The following is a 13,555-nucleotide window of genomic DNA, read 5'->3' as shown; positions in this document are numbered from 1 at the left end:
CCTGCTGGTGAAGGAGGTCGAGGGGAAGTGTGGAGAGAGGAGCCCTCAGCCCTGCTGTGAGGGCCTGGGTGCCAGGCGCAGTTATAGACACTGGCCGACAGATGGCGCTAACGTGCGTCGGAATCCTCACACTCAGTGCAACCCAAGCAGGAGCGGGTCAACTCTGCTGGCCACCAGCAGAGGGCAGTAGTAGTCTTTTTTTTTTTTTTTTTTTTTTTAAGCAGCATATTGGATTTGGGGATAAATAGAAATACCATCACCTCTTGAACCCAGACCTTCTCTGTGGTGTTGCTGTGTGGCCTGTCTAAATAATGGAGATAATAGAAGCACCAGCATCACACGTCTTGAGAATTAAACGAGAAAAGACATGGAAAGCGCTCAGCGTGTTTGAAACCCTTCTTCTGCCATTGGACAGGAAACACCCACTTGCCGAGGTAGGAGCTAACCAGGTGACTCGAGGTGGTCCTTCCTCAGAGGCAACAGCAATGGTGACAACAGAGCAGAAGACCTAAATGACTAACGCGGCAACAGAGGCCGCACGCAACCTCGCGGTAATCCTTGGACAGAAAGCCGGGAAGGGGCAGTTTTTAAAATGACTCCCCCAGGTCCCTCGTGGGGAGTCCTGGTTGTCTGCTTATCGCCCAGAGTCGATGTGGCCTGTCTGTTGATTTCCCGTTCGTCAGAGGGGCTGTTGGCTGGCTAAGGGGGTTCCTAGCTAGACAGCCCGGGGTACCAGGGGCTCTCATTGCCTCTTGGAGAGAGGAGACAATTGTTTCAAGACGCCCGGAGGGACTCGGTTAGAATGAGCCAGAATTCAGAATTCAAAAGCCTCCGAGTCGGCCTACCTCACGTCTAGAAACGACATGGGAGCAAAGCTGGGGGGTGGAGTGGGGTTCAGGGGCGGGTGGGAGTGGGGTTCAGGGGCGGGTGGGAGGACCAGGCTCCTTCCACATGCCTCTGAGAACGGCTTGACCATGCCCGGCTGGCGTGGCTCAGTGGTTGAGCATCGACCTATGAACCACGAGGTCACCATTCAATCCCCGGACAGGGCACATGCCTGGGTTTCGGGCTCCATCCCGGCCCTGGTCATTTCTCTCTCTCTGTCTCTCCCCCTCCCTTCCACTCTCTCTCTAAAAATAAATAAACACCTGTTAGATGTTTCTCACTTAATAAAAAAAAAAAAGGTTTCCTTTTGATCCCCATGTTCTTCCCGGTTCCTCATCGGGGTTGGTTTGTTCTGGTCCCTGGCTTTTTAGGAAGGAGTTTCCTCACCTGTCAGTGCACCTGTCAGTGTTCCTGGGACGTCCACGTTTCCCAGGAGGCGTAGCAAAGCTGACCCCCAGTTGGGGCTCACGTGAGGGAGTGGCAAACCCCGCAGGCCAGTGGCCACAGGAGGTGTTCTAGGGACAGTCAGTGACTCGGAGGGCAGCTCTCCAACCGGCTGCCGGAAAGCATCGGCCTGCCTGTGTGCTGGGCTCTGGGGAGCCAGGCGGGGAGGGGAGGGTGGGCCTTTCCGTGGAGGAGAGAGGTTTTCCCTCCATCCCCTCTTCTCACTGCGTGTGGCTTCTCCCTTACCCGCTCCGCCCTCCGGAGAGTAGGTCACGCTTTGGTTCGATGTCGCCAAAGGGTAAGCCTCTGACCTTGGGCAGCTGTGCTGGGCGCGACTCCCTTCACGCCTTCCCCGAGCCTCCTGCTCTCTGTTCTGGCGTTTTGTGCGTCTGCACTCAGAGGCCGTGTGTGTCTAGTTCCTGAGCTTTGTCGTGGGTTCTGCTGCAGACATCAGCTTTTTTTTTTTCTTTTTTGCTTTCTCCCCTCTGGCTCCGTCGGCGTCTTTCCCAGGTCTGTTAAGTCAGTTACCATTCCTCCACTGGCTCTCCCCGTTTCCCGTATGTGGGCTTTAAAAACATAGATTCTTATTGACTTCAGAGAGGAAGGGAGAGGGAGAGAGGAATAGGAACATCAATGACGAGAATCACTGATCGGCGGCCTCCTGCACGCCCCACCCTGGGGGTCAAGCCCACAACCAGGGCCTGTGCCCTGCCTGGAATCGAACCATGACCTCCTGGTTCGTAGGTCGATGCTCAACCCCTGAGCCACGCCGGCTGGTCGATTTTTCTCCTATCTTCCTCCTCGGGCGTGAATTCATGTTTGATATGAGGTAACACACCGCTTCTAGAGCAGGTTTGGATTTACAGAGAAACTGGGCAGGAGGGACAGAGTTTCCCTGTACAGTCACGCACCGTGTAACGATGGGGACACAGCCTCAGACCACGCGTCATTAGGTGGTTCTGTGGTGTGCGAACCTCATGGAGGCGGTCACACGAGCTTAGGTGGCCTAGCCGCTGCACACCGAGGCCGTGGGCTCTGGCCTGCTGTCCTGGCCACAGGCCTGTCACTGTACAAAACAGCGTGAGGTTACATCCAGCGGCGGAGTGTAACACGGCTGCTTTTTACAGCAAACTTTAGAACGAGTACATCGAACGTAATGGTCCAATTATAGTCCAGGAAATGCCTAAACACAGCCCCGGATCACCAAGTCCTATGCACAGTCGGATCCGAACACTCTATCCAGTGGGCAGCACGTGGGCTGGTTTACCCGGTCACCACGCACCGTGAGTAACGCGTCGGCGCCATCGGGCCGGCCACTGTGTCACCGGGTGATGGGCATGGTTAGCTCCGTGGTAACCCACGGGACCAGGTCCTGGGAGGTGGAAGGGCTGTTCTGGCTGCACGCAGACAGGAGCGGGTGCCCGGAACCAGAGCGCAAAGCCCCTGCCTGCTTTTCCGAAAGGACTTTCTCCGTCTGTGTTACAGTTGTTGCTAATGTGTTTGCTCTCTTAGAAGTTCAGGTGTGGCTCAGTGGGGAGAGCGCAGGCCTGCAGACGGAAGGGTCCGGTGTTGGATTCCCGGTCAGGGCACAGGCCGGGGTTGCGGGCTCCATCCCCAGCAGGGGGCGTGCAGGAGGCGGCCGGTTGACAAGTCTCTCTCATTGGTGTTATCCTCTCTGAAATCAGCGGAACTGTTACACACACACACACACACACACACACACACACACCCCTAAAGCCCAAGGCGCCCCCGGGTGTGCGGGGCCGCGCAGTTCTGTGCGGGTGGAGCCCAGGGACGTTGGAGGGAGGATGGCCCCCATCCGCGGGGTGGTGCCGGCTGCGTGGTCTGGGGTGAACGGAGGTCCCGCGAGTGACGGGCACTGTCTCCCGCGTCTGCGATCCCGCGCGGCGGCCGTCGCCGTGCAGTTGGCGTCTCGCTCCCGCCCGCCAGGCAGGAACATTAACCACGCGGATGGGACGGCGCGACCGCAGGGCGCAGGGAGGCTGACCCGGGAGGGCGCGCAAGGGCCCAGGCAGGCCGGGTTTCCGTGCGGGCGCGTCTGCGGAACCTGCGGCCGCCCCGCGCCTGGAGCTCCGCCCGAGGGCAACGGGCCGCGGCCCCGGCCCCGGTGCCGGCCCGCTCGCAGCCAGCAGAGGGCTCCCGGGCCCGCGCGCGCCCTCGCCAGACGCGAGGCTTCGGGGTTGGGGAGCGAGGCTGGGACCCGGGCCGAGACGCCACCTCCGAGGTTCCGGCTGTGTCCGCCCCGGTGCGCCCCCCACGGGGAGCCGGCGCCGGGACGCCCAGGCCCCAGGGACGGCGCAGGGCCGCTCTGGCGAAGTGGGAGGAGACCCAGAGGAGAGGGGAGGGGAGGGGAGGAGGAGGGAAGGAGGAGGAGGAGAGAGGGAGAAGGAGGAGGAGGAGACGCCGGAGGAGGAGGGAAGGCGGGCCGCGCTGCCCCCGCCCAGCGGAGCCGCGGGAGCGCCGGGAGCCCCTGCCCCGCCGCGCTCTCCCCGCCCTCCCACGCCTTCCGCCCGCACCTTGGGCCGTAGGTGCGCCGATCGGCGGAGCAGCCCGGCCAAAGCGGGCTCCCGCGGGCTCCGCGCCCATCAGCCCCTCCGTCGCCGCGGGAGCTGCTAGGAGGCGTCATGTAGCCGCAGCCGCGAGCCTCGCGCGGATCGGCAACTATTTATTTATATTTATTTTTTGGGGGGGGTGTCGGGGGCGCGGCCACACCGTCTCCCCGGCCCGCCTCCTCGCCGCCTCCCGTCTGCGCGCCGCACCCGCCTCTCCAAGCCGAGGGGTCGGGGGAGGGCGGCCGGCGGGTCCCCGCGCAGGAGCCATGGCCGAGGAGGGCGCCGAGGTACCCCGCGAGCTGACAGGTAAGGGGCCCCCCGCCTCCGATCCTCGCCGTCGCGCGCTGCGCACTGCGGCCGAGTGCGGCGCCCCGGGTCGGGGATCCCCGAGAAGTTCGCTCGCGTCTGGCCGCCCAAGAACCGAGTCCAGAGAGGCCGGCGTGGGGCGATCGGACGCCCGGCACCGCCTCCGGCCACCGCTAGGGGGTGCAGGCCGGCGGAGGGAGGGGGGCTGCCCGGGTCTCGGGAGTTGCAGAGGCGAGGGGACCCCTCACAGCACCCGCCCGCGGCCCCCACTCGGGATGTGCGGGGAAGCCCTGCGCGGGGCGCGCTGGAGGGGGTCGCCGGCAGGTCCCCCCCCGCCCCGAAATCCCAGCCGGGAGGCGCCCCGCCAACCTGCAGACCCGGGGAAGGGGCGCCGGGCTGGGGTCGGGACTCCGCGGGAAGGCGGGGCCTCGGCTGGCGCCGGGAGCGAAAGGGTCACCAGCTGAGCGAACGGGCCGGAAGCCGGGGTTGGTGAGCAAACCTGGTTTTAATAATAATTAACCACCTGGGCGCCGCCCCTCTCTCCGGAGCCTGCGTGGCACCTGGTGCCAGCGACCGGCGTCTGAGCGCCCGGGTTCTGTTTGGGGAGCGGTGGGGGCTCCATGTTATGCCTTGGGGTCCACTTAAGTTTTGTGGGGGGTGGAGACGGCAGCGCTAGAATGTGGTGGGGACCACTCTGAAAACCAGGGGTTCAGTGTGTGTGTGTTTATGTATGTGCGCACGCGTGTGTGGGGTGTATCGAGAGTGTGTGATGTATTGTGTGTGTGCGGGATGTGGTATGTGTGCACGAGTGTGTGATGTATCGAGTGTGTGAGATGTGTATGTGTGTGTGTGTGTGCATGTGTGGTGATGTATCGAATGTGTGTGTGTGTGCCTGTGTGATGTTGCATTGTGGGTGCGTGTGCTTTGAGCCCCAGGGACCTGAACCCCTCCCGGTCCCACCCTGGGCGCCCGGGTGTCCTTCCCGCTCCCTGCACAGGAGGGATTCGCCGCCCTCCCCCCCCCCCCCCCGCCCCTCTGTCCCCCTTAGCCCCAGCACTTTGGGGAGTTTGCGGCGCTCCTCAGTCAGGGCCTGTGAGCTGGGCAGGTGAGCCTGACCGGAAGGGCTGTCCTCAGGTCGGAGTGGGGGCTGCTGGTGCACGGATTTGGGGTCTGGAGTCACTACCTCCACCCGCCTCGCTCGCCCGCCTCCTCCCTCTGTCCGGCGGTGGCGTCGGCCCCGCCGATAAGAATCAGCTCCCTGGGCTCCGTGGAGCGAGCGGTCTGTCCGGTTCTGGAGGCCCAGACCTTCCCCACACCCCGCCCCGAAGAGGAAGCGCGGGGGGCGGGGGGCGGGGGGGGGGGGGGACTGCCCGTGGAGGTCCCAGATACCGGGAAGAGGGGATCAGGGCCGCTAAGGGGGTGGGGGTGGGGGGCGACTTCTCAATCAGCTGCAGAGCCTGCAGGGAGTGTGGTCACCCGGATCCCAGAGAGGGGCCGAGGAGATGAGGACCTGGCTGGACGGGTGATCTCAGGATAAACCAGGGCTGTGCGACACGTTGCATGTAGCCTCCTCTGGATGGACACGGGTTTGTGTGGGTCCAGGGTGCTTGTCTCACATACCTTTGCACCAGCGACACGTGCTTTGGGGACATGCCCACTGTGGCTTCTGGGCCCTGGCATGGCTCATCAGGCCGGGGGAGGGGCGACGCCGGCTCTTGGATTTCCCTCATTTCAGGTGCTCACAGAGTTCCTCTCAGATCAACTCAGAATGGCAACAGGTAGCCTGGCCCGTAGCTCAGCTGGTGAGAGCATCGCCCTGCTAGGCCAAGGTTGCCAGTCTGATATCGGGTCAGGGCACATACAGGAAACAACCAGTGAATGTATAATAAGTGTAGCAACAAATCAATGTTTCTCTCGCTGCAAAAGCAACCAATACATTAAAAGAAAAGAGAAAGGCAAATCGTGAAAACCACAATACAAGGGATTTTAAAACATATTGTGTACCTTTCTGATTATGAAAGTAATACAGGGTATTTATTTTAAAAACTAAGTGCAGAAAAGAATGAGAAGGCCTGGCTGGTGTGGCTCAGTGGTTGAGTGTCGACCTATGAACCAGGAGGTCACCGTTCGATTCCCAGTCAGGCCACATGCCTGGGTTGCAGGCTCCATCCCCAGTGGGGGGTGGGGGGGCAGGGGGGGGGTGCAGGAGGCAGCTGATCCATGATTCTCTGTCATCACTGATGTTTCTATCTCCCTTCCTCTCTGAAATCAATAAAAATAAAAAAGAATGAGAGGAACATGTCACGCACATGGCCACTCGGAGACCTAACACTTTGGTAGATAACTGTCTCCCTGTGTCTGTAGTCTTAAGTCTGTAGCGGGAGGAGCGGAGGGAAAGAATTACCTACCCAGTCCTGGGGGTGCAGGGGGTGAAGGGGATGGCGGTGGCTGCATCGCTGGGTTCGGGCAGACCGGAGGCTGAGAACACGTGAGAGACCTTGAGTGGCAGTTGCAAGGTTTGGGCTCATCCCCAAAGGAGTGAAACGCCCAGACCAGGGTGAAGGGCCTAAGGAAGGGTCACTCTGCTTAGGGAGGGGCAGGGCTGAGAGGTCGGAGGTCAGGGACTTGGTCTTGGTGAGAGGTTCTGAGGCCTGGAGGAGGGTCAAGATCAGGGGTCAGGAGGTGTTTAGGAGGGAGTTTGGGGGGAGGGGTGACTGGCTCCCTACCTGAGAGAGACGTGGAGACTGTGCGCAGAGGAGGAGGAGGCAGCTGTCTTGCGTGGCCCTGTCCAGTGTGGGGTGCTCATGGGGTCCCAGGGAGACCTTCCTGCCACCATCCACATTGCCAGGCCTCCCTGTCTCTCTCAAGCCTCCAGGTCTGTTGCCTTCCCCCCCCAACCTCACTTGAGGATATATTTCCATTGATTTTTAGAGAGAGTGGGAGGGAGAGGGAGAGACAGGGAAAAACATTGATGTGAGAGAGAGACACACTGATTGGTTGCCTCCTGCATGAGTCCTGACCAGGGCCCGGGAACTTGCAACCAAGGCAACATGCCCTTGACCAGAATTGATCCCAGGACCCTTCCGTCCGCAGGCTGATGCTTATCCACTGAGCCACACCAGCCAGGGCATGAAGTCAATAAAAAAAAAAAAAAAATATATATAAAATAAAACAAGCAAATATCTTACAAAAGGCAAACAGCAACAAAACACCCCCAAATCCTCCTCCAAATGCTTCCCCCGCCCCCAGCGCTGTTCTTGTTACTAGAAGATGCTGACGAGTCTGCCCCTTCTTCCAGAGAGCATCAAGGACATCCTCGGCAGGAAGGTCAGGATCGCCCTGAAGAAGAAGGTCAAGTTGGAAGTGAAAGGGGACAAGCTTGAAAACAAGGTGCTGGTAAGTGCTCCGGTCTTTCGGGGAAGCCTGCGGAAGCGGAAGCGGAAGCGGCCCCACCTCCCGACCGCCTCGTTGCCATGGGCCCTGGTCCTGTGTCACGTTTGGCTCACAAGTTCCCAGGACCCTGCTGCCCTGGATTCCCTGGAGCGTGCGCGGGAAGTTCAAGTGGAAGGGTTCCAGGTGGAGTTTTCAGAGCCGTGCTTCTCGGGTGGAGTTGTGAGCATCGCCATGTTTAGGCCCCCGAGCCTGCTTTCCTATTGGCTCCCCTGAGCCTGCTTTCCTATTGGCCCCCTGAGCCTGCTTTCCTATTGGCCCCCTGAGCCTGCTTTCCTATTGGCTCCCCCTAACCTGCTTTCCTATTGGCCCCCAGCCTGCTTTCCTATTGGCTCCCCCTAACCTGCTTTCCTATTGGCCCCCAGCCTGCTTTCCTATTCGTCAGTGGTTGATGTGCGGTGGACCACATGGGGCCTCGCTGTGGTGGCTGATGTGTGATCTGATTGGTGAGGATGTAGGAAGACGTTTCCTCAAAGAAAATGGCCTCGGGTCGGCTTCGGGATTGAATGAGCTTTTCCCAAAGGCTGTTCCCTCGTTCTTCTCAAGGGTGAGGAGTGAGAACGGGGAGAAGGTGGCCCTTTGCCGCTGTGTTCTGGTGTCTTGGCGGGAGATGCCCGCTGGAGGCGGCGCCTGTGGGGGCTGAGATGGACCTCGGGGCTCTGGCCACGTGGCTGGGGGGCTGAGGGGTGGGACTCGCTGGGCACAGCCGGTCACTGTAATGAACTTAGCACCATTTAAAATAGTTATGATTACTACTCAATGTCAAGCTTTTTTTTTTTTCTTTTTTGGGGGGGTGGCCTCTTGACCTCAGCTGGCTCCGGTGAGGGCTGTCAGGAAATGACACCAGCGCTGGGATGTGAGCGATGGTCCCAGGATGTGACCTGGACTCTGAGCAGTTCCTCGAGTCCCCGCGGAAGCTGTCCCCGCGGGAACGTGTCCTTGCGCGGGCAGGAAGTGTAGAGATATTCAAGGTCCCACAAGCTTCACGTTGGAGCAGGACGACCTACGAATTCGCCGCCTTTAAGTTGTGGATTTAGGAGTCTCTGCATTTTGAGAAAGCCAGTTACTCAGTTGTTTACAGGAGACATTGGGGACCGCCTTGTAATTGGCATTTCTGACTTCCCTTTGGCCCTTAGGTCACGGATGAGTTGGCCGGGTACTTTCCAGGTATCTTTCCTGAGTCTGTGCCTGCCCCTCTTCCCCCCCCCCCCCGCCCCTCCCGCAGCGTGGTCCTTGCAAAGCCAGGAGGGTGTTACGTTGTTACTTGCTTCCTGTTCTCCCACACCATTTCCAGCTTATCTTTTGTTCAGGGTTTATCTTCTCCTTCCTTCTCCTCATGACCATCGGAGCTAATATTTATTGAACATTGACCGGTGGCGAGGCCAGGCCGTGGGCGGAACCCTTAATTATGCATTTCCTTGTTCCATCGCAGCAGCCCTGTGGGGCCAGCACTGCTGACTTCTCCACGGGAAGGACCGGAGAGCTGAGGGAACTTGCTTCCGGTCACCCAGCTAGTTAACTAGTTAAGGACTAGTTAATAACAGTCAGCTGTGCCTCACGCAGAGCCTGCCTGCTTCGACAGGTGCTCAGGGTAGGAAGAATTTGGCCGGTCCTTCCGCGGTTGCGGATTTTCAGCCCTGATCAGGGAGACTTGGATCTTAGACGGATCGGCACCCCTGATTATTTGATTTGATTTCCTTGATTCATGTACTAACTTGTTCCGGACTCTCTGAGCACCTACCGTGTGGCAGACACGTAGTACGTACAAAGTGCACGTCGATTCTGCCTTCATGGGACTCAGAGCTCAGTCTAGTCACTAGACTCTAGTGGAAGGCACACACGCCAACAGGCAGCGCTGGGACAAGTGCCCTGCACATGGGGACCGCTGCTCATTAGAGGGGCCCTAACTCGAGCCAGAAGGTCGGGGGCGACTCCCAGAAAAGGGGGATGGAAGCGCACTCCGATGGATGGGTCAGTCAGCCAAGGGTAGACACATGTCCAGGACAAAGGGAACCGCATGGGCCTGGAGGCTGGGGAGCTCCGAGTGTTAGGGACCTGGGCGGAGGGCTCCCTCTTCTCCTGGCGGCTGAAATGCAGGTGAAAGGTGGGACAGGTTAGACGGGTCTCTTCCCCACACCTGTGTCTATTGCCACCCACCCTCCCTTCTGGGAGGAAGTGGGCCCAGTGCTCAAGGACGTGGAGCCAGACCTGCTCTCCCCTCGCCCAGCCGCTTGCAACAGTGTTGCCCCTCAGTTTGCAACAACGTTGCCCCTCAGTTCCGCTCTCGCCTGAAACAGCCTTGGGCCTGTATCCGTTTGTCAGCCCCGGCTCTGGAGGTTAACGGGGACACAGTTAATTCTGCTGAGCACAGTGCTGAGCGCAGGATAAACTCCGGGCAGAGAAAGCCCAGAGAACGGGCGTCTCTGCCTCGGTTCCGTTTTCTCGCCTCCACTGAGGGGTGGCGCTCAGTCTCCCCAAGGCCAGGAAGGCCTCGTAGCAGCGTGGATGCTTTGAGCAAAGAAACCAGGTGCTCAGGTGCCCAGGGATCACCTGAGCTTGTCCATCAGGATGTTCAAGATAAACCAGTGGCTGCTGCGGGGCGCGCCCAGCCACGAACACACCTGCGTGCCCTGTCGGTTTCCAGGGATGAGGGGAAGGATGCCGTCTTCCCCAAGCTGATTGGTCCAGAGCCCCCATGGCCGCGGGGGGGCGGCCCCGGGACTGCTTGAGGAGCCCCGAGACCTCCCACCTGAGGCCTGCCGTCCCGGGAACAGCCCTCGGGCCCTGTCCTGTGTTCCTGAGACTCGTATTCCCTTCTGCCATCAGCTAATTGGATCTCCGCCCACTTTTGGCAGTACCTGGACTTTTATTTTTTTTAATATATTTTATTGATTCTTTACAGAGAGGAAGGGAGAGGGATAGAGAGTTAGAAACATCGATGAGAAGAGACACATCGGTCAGCTGCCTCCTGCACACCACCCACTGGGGATGTGCCCCCAACCAAGGTACATGCCCTTGACTGGAATCGAACCTGGGACCCTTGAGTCTGCAGACCAACGCTCTATCCACTGAGCCAAACCGGTCAGGGCAGTACCCAGACTTTAAACACGCCTTTTAATTGACGCATTCTTTTAAGATGGAACTCTCTATTTCTCTGCAGTTGTAGGTTACGTGAGGTTATAAGAAACAACCCAGAGGGAGCCTTTGCACCCTTGTCCTGTGTCCGCTACCTTGTGAAGCTGTAACACAGTGTCACAACCCGGGTGCTGACGCCGGTCCCCAAGGGCAGCGCCGTCCCTCTCCACGCGCCCCTCACCACGCGCCCGCGGTGCCTTTCACAGCCCCACGCACGCACCCATCACTCAGCCTCCTCGCCCCTCATCTGTTCTCCGTTTCTATAATGTTTAAAAAATGTGTATTTCTATTGATTTCAGGGAGGAAGGGAGAGGGAGAGAGGGAAACATCAGTGATGAGAGAGAATCATGGATCGGCTGCCTCCTGCACGCCCCACACTGGGGATCAAGACTGCATGCAACCCGGGCATGTGCCCTGCCCGGGGGAATCGAACTCTGACCTCCTGGTTCATAGGTTGACTCAACTGCTGAGCCACGCCGGCTGGGTTTGTCCTTGATGCTTCTATCTCTCTTTCCCCTCCCTTCCTCTCTGAAATCAATATTTTTTAAAAATCAAATAAAAACATAACTTTCCACGGAGCTCATAAAGCAGCGATAGTCTAAAAGAGTGTTACGTGTATTTCGCAAGTTTATTGTTCAAGTCAAAGTGGCAGGAACCCAGTCAGCTGTTTCCGGGGCCACTTGGATGAACGGCCTTAGACCCTGGACTTTGTCGGGGCTGCAGGGATGGAGGCGCCCCGTTCATAGGCGAGCGGGCGGATGTGGGGGGGTTAGAGGCAGCTCGTGCCGCCACCTCAGGACGCCCTCACGCCCCCTGCTGACCTGCCAGTGGTCCCTGGTGCCGCCCGTGCTTGTGTTTGACCCCAGCGGTGCGAGTCGTGGCTGACCTTTGCGCCCGCTGGCGTTTGCAGGTTGCGTGGCACCTGAAGAGGCTGCTGGGACAGCGTGGTCGGTCGCCCCCCTTCCCCCTGCGGCGGCCGGCACCGGTGGGGGGTAACTTGAACGGTCCTCTTTGTGGCACCGCAGGAGTCTCGGCTTTTCGGGATCACTTACGATCCAGCGCCTGGGTGATTCTCAGGGCGCGGGTGAAGTTACAGGCGGAGAAAACTGAGCTTGGGAGACAGGAGGCGGCGGCTGAGCCCCCCTGCTGCCGGGGTCCTGGCGAAGTCCTGGGAGGTTCACCATCAGTCCATCGAGGGCCTCAGAAGGTAGCCCCCTCAGAGCCCGGGTCCCCTCCCACCGAGGCCGGGGGCGGCGAGGCGGCCTGGGCTGCAGCTCCGGGCTCCGGCCACGGGCCAGGCCACCGTGAACCTGCTACCTGAGCCCCATGACGTCCTCCTCTCTCTCCCCCAACTGCCCTAGTTTCCGCGCCAGCACGGGCGGGTCGGATGACCTTGGGCTAGGAGCCCTTGAACCTGGACCAGCCTGGTGTAACTTTTCCTTGTTCTTGAAAAGATACGGTCACCCCGCCTCTGGGATTTAGCCCCCCTGGGACGTGGGGGAGGGGGAGGATGAGGGCCTTGAGGAGCCCCAAGACCTAATCAGAACATGGACCGAACAGGGAGAAACGTTGTTTTTGAAGTCACAAAACAGTCACACAGTTGCGCAGACCACGAAACAAAGGCTGCATTAAGGTGACCGCAGTGCTTCTGTGTTTCCATTCATTGGCAGCTCTACTCATCGTGATTGTGAGAGCAGGTTGGAAAGGGGGCCTGTTGTCTACCTCTTGGTTCACTTTCCCCAACTCTTTGAAAGGGAGGGGAATGAGTGATACTTGGGGGGGGGGGGCGGCATGTGAGTGTGTGAATAAAACTGTTCACTTCCATGATTTTATTGTCCAATGTCACCCCAATACAGTCAATAAAATAGAAGAGAAAAAAAAGAAATGTAAAACGCAGAGAAAAACACACAGGCTTGTTTTAAGGGTGCATTTCCCCCCTGGCTGGTATGCGGGAAGCCTGCATGGGGAATCATGCCCACCTCATCAACGTTACTGTCCCTTTAAACAACCTACGCAGCAACACGGCTTGTTCTCTCTGCTGTAAGCCAGGGGCTCCCAGGCAGGTTAGGAGGAGGCCGGGGTGGCGCCCACCTGCGGCCCAGGTGCCCCCTGGGTCCCAGTCACAGCTCCTGACTGTCACCAAGTCTCCGCTGACTCGGCCTGAGTCAGAGGTACCTTTCCCTTGGCTGGGCCCCGGCAGGGGTGAGGCTGTGTGATGCCATCTGGTCTTTGTCCTCGGGGAGCAGGTTTGCAAATGGCCAGGCTCCGGTGCGCTCCTTGGACACCAACCAGGTAGAGACGAGGACCCCTCAGGAGTCAGCCGGGGCAGGAGCAGCGGGTCCTGTGTCTGAGGAGAGAGCCGAGAGTCCGAAAGGAGGAAAGGGGCCCCACCCCCCGGGCAGCTCACCTGTGCAGCTGGCGGAAATCTCTTCCGTCCAGGACCTTCCTTCTGTTCCTGCTCCCCATCCCCCCTCCTCAGCCTTTCCCCCTGGGGGGCTGTGCTCCCAGGAGCCCCTGGTCCAGGCCACATGCCCCCTGGCTCCTGGGCCCCTGGCCGGCTGGGGCGGTTCCTCTGGGACTGTGTGAGGTTCTGAGAGCAAATCATACGTCACATCTATGTGGTGCCTGCTTGGGGCTTTGGAGTCTGGCGGGGAGGCTTCCAAGTAAAGAACGGACCGTGGGGGCTTGGAGGGGGGGGCATGGCAGGCGGGACACTTGACTGTCGCTGGTCCTTCCCAAACTCCTCTAACAGATTTCGGAGG

The 13,555-nt window shown here is 59.5% G+C and overlaps 1 protein-coding gene across 2 annotated transcripts in view; it reads left to right on the top strand.

Moving 5' to 3' along the window:
• The first annotated feature begins 3,815 nt into the window (after positions 1-3,815).
• CARMIL1 (capping protein regulator and myosin 1 linker 1) overlaps positions 3,816-13,555 on the top strand; it is a 74,150-nt gene continuing 64,410 nt past the window's right edge. Inside the window, exons 1-2 of one of the 2 annotated variants that reach the window (XM_054711517.1) lie at positions 3,816-4,208; positions 7,507-7,604. In XM_054711517.1, coding sequence (XP_054567492.1) covers positions 4,169-4,208; positions 7,507-7,604 — 138 coding nt within the window. In that variant the 5' untranslated portion in view covers positions 3,816-4,168. The remainder of the gene's footprint in view (positions 4,209-7,506; positions 7,605-13,555) is intronic. The other variant, XM_028153948.2, reaches the window with a different exon arrangement.

The sequence above is a fragment of the Eptesicus fuscus genome, chromosome 22 (assembly GCF_027574615.1).
Source record: "Eptesicus fuscus isolate TK198812 chromosome 22, DD_ASM_mEF_20220401, whole genome shotgun sequence".
NCBI lineage: Eukaryota > Metazoa > Chordata > Mammalia > Chiroptera > Vespertilionidae > Eptesicus > Eptesicus fuscus.
Note: the sequence above shows the minus strand (reverse complement) of the source record. Positions and strands in the feature narration are given on the sequence as shown.